At 39.0% G+C, this 9,281-nt stretch overlaps 1 protein-coding gene across 1 annotated transcript in view; it reads left to right on the top strand.

The window, feature by feature from the left end:
* Positions 1 to 89: 89 nt before the first annotated feature.
* Positions 90 to 9,281, top strand: part of LOC104075978 (serine/threonine-protein kinase Nek5-like) — a gene marked incomplete at its 5' end in the record, with an annotated part of 16,940 nt that continues 7,748 nt past the window's right edge. The window contains 6 exons of the mRNA XM_009576663.1: positions 90 to 290; positions 388 to 460; positions 2,071 to 2,204; positions 4,799 to 4,998; positions 7,367 to 7,433; positions 7,770 to 7,889. Coding sequence (XP_009574958.1) covers positions 90 to 290; positions 388 to 460; positions 2,071 to 2,204; positions 4,799 to 4,998; positions 7,367 to 7,433; positions 7,770 to 7,889 — 795 coding nt within the window. The remainder of the gene's footprint in view (positions 291 to 387; positions 461 to 2,070; positions 2,205 to 4,798; positions 4,999 to 7,366; positions 7,434 to 7,769; positions 7,890 to 9,281) is intronic.

The following is a 9,281-nucleotide window of genomic DNA, read 5'->3' on the forward strand; positions in this document are numbered from 1 at the left end:
ACCTTAATGATTCTATGATTCTATGTCTAGTCCATCATGTCCAACCAGCAGTACTTACTGTCCTCTTTTTACTCTTTTCATTGATTCAGTTTGAAGGCAATAGTTTGCACCAGCTGGTGCTGAAGATCTGCAGAGGACGTTTTCACCCAGTGTCTCCCAACTATTCATATGATCTGAGGATATTAATTTCCCAGTTGTTTAAAATATCTCCAAGAGATCGTCCATCTATCAACTCTATTCTAAGGAAGCCCTTCTTGCAGAAGCTCGTTCTCAGGTATTTGTCCCCTGAGGTGAGTGCCTTTTACTGTTGCTTGCTGAGAGAAAAAATATATATCAAAGTAGTATAAACAGCTCTATCAGATACCTTTTTGCTTATAGATAGCACAGGAAGAACTCAGTCACACTGTGATACATAGAAAAAGGCCTTCAGCATCACAGCCTGGAGCCAAGCTGTTACAAGGTAATGATAATAATATTATTTAACATTAGTTCTACACTAACATTTGTTAGTTATGATGTACTTGATGGCTATAACTTTTTCCAGCAGTCTTTAAGGCACATTTGGACACAAGAGTTTCACACAAATTTGAAATAAAAAGGAGAGAACTGCAACGGCAGAAACATTCACTCCAGCATCGCAGTTCTGTTCAGGAAAAGACAACTTTAAGAGCTGCTCATTAGCAATGTTCAGCTAGAAAAGCTGCTATAGGAAAGTGCTGAAGTGTTAATCTTAATTCTTTTAAGAACACAATTTACAAAACCAAGAGGCTTTGGTCTAGATGCAGTTTAGGTCTGTCACATGACAAACATCCTTACTTCATTTTGCCAAACTATGTGCAAAAATGCAAAAATCTTGCAAAACTTGCTCCATGGTATTTTACAAAATAATAAAAATGTATTTTACAAAATGTTATAAATTAGATTAAATTGTGAGAGACAATGAACTCTACTTGGTTTAGTGCTCATTGATAGACCAGATTGTGTATGTACACTCTTAGGAAACACGGATGAGACTAAATGGTATCCCTCTGTGAACTGCTTTACATCTGACATGTTTCTGGCAGCATAACCTTTTCTAATTCTGTATTCTTCAGTATATCATAATTATTCCTCAAATTTGTCTTTGGAGGTATTAAAGTAGTTTAAACACATTTGTGAAAATAAGCCTATGTAGTTACTTAACTACGCTGTGGACTTTTTTTGTTTTGTTTTGCATGTTCCCCAAAGTTCTTCAGTAGTTTAGGAACCCGTATTATTTTGTAAATAACAAATTTCAATGTGATTTGTCTGCCCTCAGGTCTAATGCAGTTTGGACAGAGGCACCTTAACACCTAAGTCACTTAGGCATTTTAAAAAATATCTATGGTCATCTACTCATAATTTGCATATATTTTTTCTTCTAGACATGATACTGTAACAGTCATTACTCAGGAATAATTTAGAACTCATTTAGAAGCTACTTAATCCTAGCAAGAACACTACTTTTCATTTTTGCAGATAAGATCTTTGCAAAATACTGACTGACCAAACTGTGTACTTTTATTCTCCTACTTGGAGAACTGATAAGCTAATTTTTTCCCTTTGCAGCCCTTCTTTCCAAATTTCACAAGTACTACAACATTATCTAGTGATCTTTAGAATACTGAGGGCTAGGTTTAGAACGGGAATGCCTAAGCAGGTAGACACTGAGCCTCCAATGAAATCTGAGCCTAAAAATCAGACCTCCTGTTTTCTGTTCTTGGTACTAGCATCAAATCAGCATTCTAGTTTATAGAGGTCTCTCTTTTATTTGCTTCTTTGCAAAACTAATCAATAAGATCCACTTTACATGAGTGTGTCAAACCATAATGTTTTCAAAAACATGTCATTCTAAGGATGAAAGGCAGAATGCCTAGGAAGTGTGAAGTATGGTGATGATGGTGCTGGTGATGATGATGAAAGGAGGTAAGGAGTGTTTGTTAGCCCAGACTGTCAGTGTTAGCTGTATGCACCCTACTATCGTTTGCAACTACATGATTATTAATGTAGAGAGCACAGAAGGTAACCTTTTAATCTTTTATTGTTAAAAAGCACATAACCTTCAAAAAAGGAGAGTCCAGGACCAAGTTCCTCCAGAATCTGGAATGGTGGTGCCTGTCAAACAGGAATTATTTCAAAGAAATGAATGGAAACCTCCTTCAAGAGGGCAACAGCCTATTTTTCAGGTATTGTGCATCCGCATTCTTATAATATTTAATCATCTTCAGAAGGCAAATTCCTGCTCTTAGGAAAGACCCTTTAAAAGGCTTCTTTAAGATGTATTAAATTCAGCTTAATGCCACCACAGGTCAGTGGAGACAGTTAAGTGCTCCTGAAGCCTCAGAAGAGGTTTTTTAGAAAGCCTAAGTGGGAAACACTGAATTTTGGCTGCTTCAGTATGGTCCTTTGTAACAAAAGGAGTCAGGCATGCTTTGCCTTTTCATTTGCACAAAGGCAGATAAACTCTGTGTTTGCATTTGTGCTATAGAAGCGTGTAGACTGATCCTCTTGCCTCAGCCCTTCTGAAAGCCCATTCATGGGCAAAACCACTGGAACCCACTGCCCTTGTCTCAGATACTGTTACAACAAACTGTGATCAAACCCTACAGCAGAAAGCCCCAGTTCTTCACAACCACTTGTATCCTTCACTCATTTTCCACCTTCTTCTTTCCTCAGGCTGGATATCAGCTGTGTGCTGTCTCCAGCCTCTTACTTGGCATCACTTCATACCTTTATGTTTATCTTCAAGAGCATGTAGTACTGCCTTGGGTGCTGGTGAACACAGAGCAAAGCACATTTAGGTTATGGGAGCTCCCAGCAGTAATTGCACAGTGCAGTTATGGTGGATTAACTGGTAGTAGAGTCCTGTGGGGTTCCCAGAACTGCAGCTGTCAAACAATCACTTGCACTACCTATGGATAATACTGGACCTATGCAGAATATAGGACTTAGTTTTCCTCATAGTGCATTCCTTTGTGCATATCCAATGCAAATCCAGAGATGCTGGTTAAGTTTTCTTTCACTGTGCACTGCTGTAATCAAAGACAGAATTTTGTCCACAGTGTTTTGATCTACAAGACATGCTCTAATATTAATAATGGGAAAGTTCCCACATTCTTTCAGCACCCAAATGGAGCAATCAGTTTGCAGGGTTGCAGGGATGCTTGCATAGTGTCATACTTTGAATGTGTTGCTTCAGGGTTCACAGAATCAAGAATGTTTGAGGTGGGAAGGGACCTCTGGACATCACCTTGTCCATGCCCCTGCTCGAGCACGGTCATCTAGAGCCGGTTGCCCAGGACCATATCCAGATGCCTCTCTGGGCAACCTGTACCAGTGCTCGGTCACCCCTCCTTTGAAAAAGTGTTTCCTGATGTTCAGAGGGAACATCCTGTGTTTCAGTTTGTGCCCATTGCCTGTGGTCCTGACACTGGGCCCACTGAAAAGAGCCTGACTCCATCCTCTTTGCACCTTCCCTTCAAGTATTACATTGATAAGATCCCATCTGAGCCTTCTCTAGGCTTAACAGTCTAATCTCTTTCAGCCTTTCCTCATATGACAAGTGCTCAAGTCCCTTAATCATCATTGTAGCCTTTTCGCACAGTGCAGGACTCTGCACTTCCCTTGTTGAACTCCATGAAGTTCCTCTCAGCCCATTTCGCCAGCCTGTTGAGGTCCCTCTGTATGGCAGCACAACCCTCTAGTGTATCAGCCGCTCCTCCTAGTTTTGTCATCATAGAAGCTTATCAAATTGGTCAAGCATGACTTACCCTTGGTGAATCCATGCTGACTACTCCTGATGATTTTCTGGTCCTTCGTGTGCCTGGAAATGGTTTTCAGGATTAGTTGTTCCATCACCTTGCTAGGCATTAAGGTGACGCTGACCAGCCTGTAGTTCCCTGGGTCCTCCTTCCTGCCCTTTTTGAAGATATGAGTGACATTTGCTTTCCTCCAGTCCTTGGGCACTTCTCCCAGTCACTGCCATGATCATTCAAAGATAATACAGAATGGCTTTGCTTTTAATTTGTGCTTTATTATGGCAGATCTTTTTAATTTAGGTAAGAAAATATGCCAAATTCAGCATTTTTCTAATACACCGTATAGTGGTTTTTAGTCTCCCACCATGGAAAAGTTTGTGAATGTCTTACCACACTTCTTTTATATCATGCAGTGGCAGCTAGACGATCACCTTCTCTCCATTGTTCGTATGAGAAATGGAAAAGACAGTCTTGTCACAAAGTAGAAATACGGCGATGTTTCATCATAGTAATGACTTTGAGAAATGAAAGGCAAGCTCCCACAGGCACATAATCAAAGAGATGATGACATGAAGTAGCACAGTGCTCCCCTGAAAGCAGCAGTCAATAAGTATACTGCCCAAAACTACATCCCAGATTCCCCTTGCTCTCACATGTCAAAATAAGATTCTTCTGGAATTCATTCAGTGCTTTAGGTTTCAGAACAATGAAGTGACTCTAGGGCAATGACACTACAGAGTACAAAGCCCCATGCCGATTGACTCGCACAATATGGGCTGCTGCTTAATGACAGGAGCTGATGGAACAGAGGAAAAGGAAAAGACAATGGGAAGATGACATATGCCCTGAGAAGTTAGGAAGTTTCTGGGTTATATATGAAAGGATTTGCAAAACTTACACTAACTATACTGTAGACTATATTACCATGCAACTCAAACTGGGGAGAAGGACAGGAAGTTAATTCAAACTTCTACTGATACAAATGAGAACAGGTAAATTAACATTCTTTATTATATTTTCAGCCACCGAGCTCCAGATTTAAGATGGCAGAAAGGCCGGAAAGTATTAGAATACATGGCCATTATGGTCATTACTATGATAAGCTCAACAACTTGCAGAGGAAAGCTAATGCATATTATGACCTTTCTCATATCAGCCAAAGAGTTGAGGAATACTATAAACTAAAAGGACAAGTTGCACCTGCACCCCCACCACCTGACTGGTAAACCTTTCTCATTCTATTTATTAGTAGTGAACTGTCATGCATGTTTTGAGTTATCAGCCTTCCTGATTAGGTAACACTGGACATGGCTCATTCAGTATAATTCCTTGTCTGCTTGGTCTTTGATAATTTTTTTACATAAGTTTATTGCACAACAACATAACTCTTGTTCCTGTCTATCCGGAAATTCCTTCGGAAGGTATCGTCCTGATGTTTGAAATTTCATTGTCAAAACGTCTCCCAAATCTCAGCATTTTATTGGGTGAGAAGCAAAATATGGGCTTTTTGTAGACTTTCTGATTGTATCAAGGATAAACACTGTCTTTCCTTCTCACCAGGATCAAAACAATATAAAGACCAAAAGCAGTTCTCCACTTGAGGGAACAGAGTGGGAGGCAGGCTATGAAAATATTTTTTTCCTGCAGAGCTTATATTTTGGTTTCAGATATAAAGACCCTTTCTCCAGCAGTTTATTTACTTCAAAGCCTTTCTCTTACAAAGTAGAGGTACAACCTTTTTATTACTTTAGAGATTGCCTGTTGTCGTGGTTTAACCCCAGCCAGCAACTAAGTACCACACAGCTGCTTGCTCACTCCCCACCCCGGTGGGATCGGGGAGAGAATCAGAAGGGTAAAAGTGAGAAAACTCGTGGGTTGCGATAAAGACAGTTTAATAGGTAAAGTAAAAGCCACGCATGCAAGCAAAGCAAAACAAGGGGTTCATTCACTACTTCCCGTTGGCAGGCAGGTGTTCAGCCATCTCCAGGAAAGCAGGGCTCCATCACACATAATGGTCACTTGGGAAGACATCACTCCAAACATCCCCCACTTCCTTCTTCTTCCTCCAGCTTTATATGCTGAGCATGACGTCACGTGGTATGGAATACCCTGTTGGCCAGTTGGGTCAGCTGTCCTGGCCATGCTCCCCCCCCATCTTCTTGTGCACCTGGCAGAGCATGGGAAGGTGAAAAGTCCTTGACTAGTGTAAATACTACTTGGCGACGACTAAAACGTCCCTGTGTTGTCAATATTCTTCTCATACTAAATCCAAACCACAGCACTATACCAGTTAATAGGAAGAAAATAAACTCTATCCCAGCCAAACCCAGGACACCTGTCCATTCCATGATTGGCCATTTTAGATGTGGATGAGCTTTGAAAACCTTGAGAAAGTAAGGTAAGGAATTTTTAATACTGCCTACTTCGGGATCCTTCCTTTAAGGTTGACTGAATCATTAATTTTCATTCAGTGATGACAGTGTTTGGAATGTTTCAGTTAAGCATCATCAGTTTTAGAACATCTTGTGTGAGCTGAGTTTCTAGTGCCTTATTTAAGAACAAAGTCAATTCAGTTCGGCTCCCTGAGGCATAAGTGGATTCTGAAGGTAGGAAATTAAATAAATAGAAATCAAGGAGCTTAGAACTGATGGCTGGTTATTTTATAGCAAAAAAAGAAAAAAGGTAAATGTTTAAAACCCACAAAACTACGTAAATACAAAGTTAGGCTGATACTTTCACATTCCATTTATCGATCAGGGAAGGTGAAAAGTCCTTGACTAGTGTAAATACTACTTGGTGACGACTAAAATGTCCCTGTGTTGTCAATATTCTTCTCATACTAAATCCAAACCACAGCACTATACCAGTTAATAGGAAGAAAATAAACTCTATCCCAGCCAAACCCAGGACACCTGTCCATTCCATGATTGGCCATTTTAGATGTGGATGAGCTTTGAAAACCTTGAGAAAGTAAGGTAAGGAATTTTTAATACTGCCTACTTCGGGATCCTTCCTTTAAGGTTGACTGAATCATTAATTTTCATTCAGTGATGACAGTGTTTGGAATGTTTCAGTTAAGCATCATCAGTTTTAGAACATCTTGTGTGAGCTGAGTTTCTAGTGCCTTATTTAAGAACAAAGTCAATTCAGTTCGGCTCCCTGAGGCATAAGTGGATTCTGAAGGTAGGAAATTAAATAAATAGAAATCAAGGAGCTTAGAACTGATGGCTGGTTATTTTATAGCAAAAAAAGAAAAAAGGTAAATGTTTAAAACCCACAAAACTACGTAAATACAAAGTTAGGCTGATACTTTCACATTCCATTTATCGATCAAAAGGCAGAGAAGGACTTTGCTGCACTCTTCAGAAGGTTAATGTAACTGAAGTAATAGGAAGGGGAATGGCTGAAGTAGATATGTTTCTTTTTGTTATTTTATTGTTTCATATTTATACATATTTTATCCATATTTATATATTCAGGTAGAACAAAGCTGAATTTGTCATATGTGAAAGAACTGATAGAGAATTATTTGTGCAGAAGATAGCTGGGTCGGTGAAATAAAATGTAGTATATGAACTTTCTTCTCTCAGGCCTGCAGAATACCTTCAAAGGCGTTTTGAAGCCCAACAGTACAAGATTAAAGTGGAAAAACAGCTGGTAAGTAAATATGGAATCATAGAATAAAATCTGTAAAAGAAACTGAATGAAAATTCAAAAAATGAGTTGATATCTTTCTAACAGCAGACTGTAACACTGACAAATAGAAAGTTCTGCTCTAGCGAATTCATTGATCTGCTCCACAATGCTCATTTTGAGGTTTTATTTTCTAAAACTATAGAGATGTAAAATTCTACTAAAACTTTTTCCTCCAAAAATGTACACTTGCCTTACTGCACTGTTCAGTGGAAGAGGGACAGTGAATTGAGTGAGCACTGAAGGAAAGGATTCTAAGTAAAAGTTCCTTTGCTCTGGGATTTATTTGTGCATCCATAGGGACTGCGACCATCCTCTGCTGACCCTCATCATGACCAAATACAGCAGCAGAAGATAAAGGAAGAGCATCCCAAAAATCATCAGCAGGATGTGTCTAGGAAGAATGAAATGAAGGAACAGGTGAATGTAATATCTTCCTTAGCTGCTTTAAGCTGTCTTCTTACACTCCTTGCCAATAGTATTCTTTAATAAGAATTGATTCTTTTCCATCTGACCACTAGGAAAAGATAAGCTGTTTGATCTGGTTCCATCTCACATAAACTGGTGAAGACTTGCACAAAAGCTGATGTCCATAATAATTTCATAAACCATGGTCTTGATTTTGATTTCACTTCTGCTGAGATTAGAGGAGTTACATCACTGAACAAACTAATGTTGGAGGACAATAGATCCTCACATTTACAAATCAGAGAAAATAGTCATACATGCATTATTTGTGTATGTGTATTAATTGTTCATAAGTCATAGTATGACATTTAGAATGTGATATAACAGTATATGATTCATCCTACTTCCCTGGTATGTTATAACTTTTGGAGATTATTTTGTGCAAAACCAATATATTTTTCTGGTTTTGCTTGTGGGTGACAGAGAACACAAACTGATACTTCTTTCTTACATGAATACATACAAATAAATTTAATCTTTCTATCTTTGATTTATAAAAAATGTCAGAATAAATATGAATCTATTAACTTTTACATAATGGTCAGACTTTGGAATAAGAACATACTCATCATGTACACATTCTTCAGAGACTGTGGCTGTTTAGTTCAGCAACGTCTGTACTAAATATGAAATTTTACAGTTTTGTCCATTTGTAACACGGGCAAATTGGGATAGACTTTCATATAAACAGTTACAGAGGTGTCCTTAACACAAAAATTATCTTTTGGCCAAATTTGAAGTTTTTGCTTCAAAGCATAGGAATATTGAAGCTTCTCCAAGAAAAGATTACCAGGTGTTGTTTCATTTTGGGAGCAGGTTGCAATACAATAAATAATACATAATTTTTTGTCCTCCTAATTTCCAGTCCTCTATTTTTGGATTGCAAACTTAGGATCATTACTCAGACAGTCCTTAGTTTATTCTTGGAATTAGCTGTTTCAGATATAATTCTACAGAAAATCTAGCATGAAACAGTCTGAAAGACTTCAAAAAGGTTAAAGTCTGGAAGAGTTATAACTCCAAAATGTCCTCTAATAGGAAGTATCAAGCAATCTTTAAAATTGGCAGTAAAGGATACTGATCCCCTTTTCTCGTCTATACACAGTTTGATATTGTCCTGGTTCCGGCTGGGACAGAGTTAACTTTCTCCCCAGTAGCTTGGGGGGTGTGCTGGGTTTTGGGTTTGGTATGAAAGGAGCGTTGATGGCCCATTGATGCTTTGGCTGTTGCTGGGTGATGCTCGCACGGGGCGGGGGGAGCACAGCCGGGGTGGTGGACCCAGCTGGCCAATGGGGTATTCTATACCATGTGACATCATGCTCAGTATAAAAACCAGGTGTGGGG

This window comes from Fulmarus glacialis, unplaced genomic scaffold, assembly GCF_000690835.1.
Source record: "Fulmarus glacialis isolate BGI_N327 unplaced genomic scaffold, ASM69083v1 scaffold16974, whole genome shotgun sequence".
NCBI classification, from domain to species: Eukaryota; Metazoa; Chordata; class Aves; order Procellariiformes; family Procellariidae; genus Fulmarus; species Fulmarus glacialis.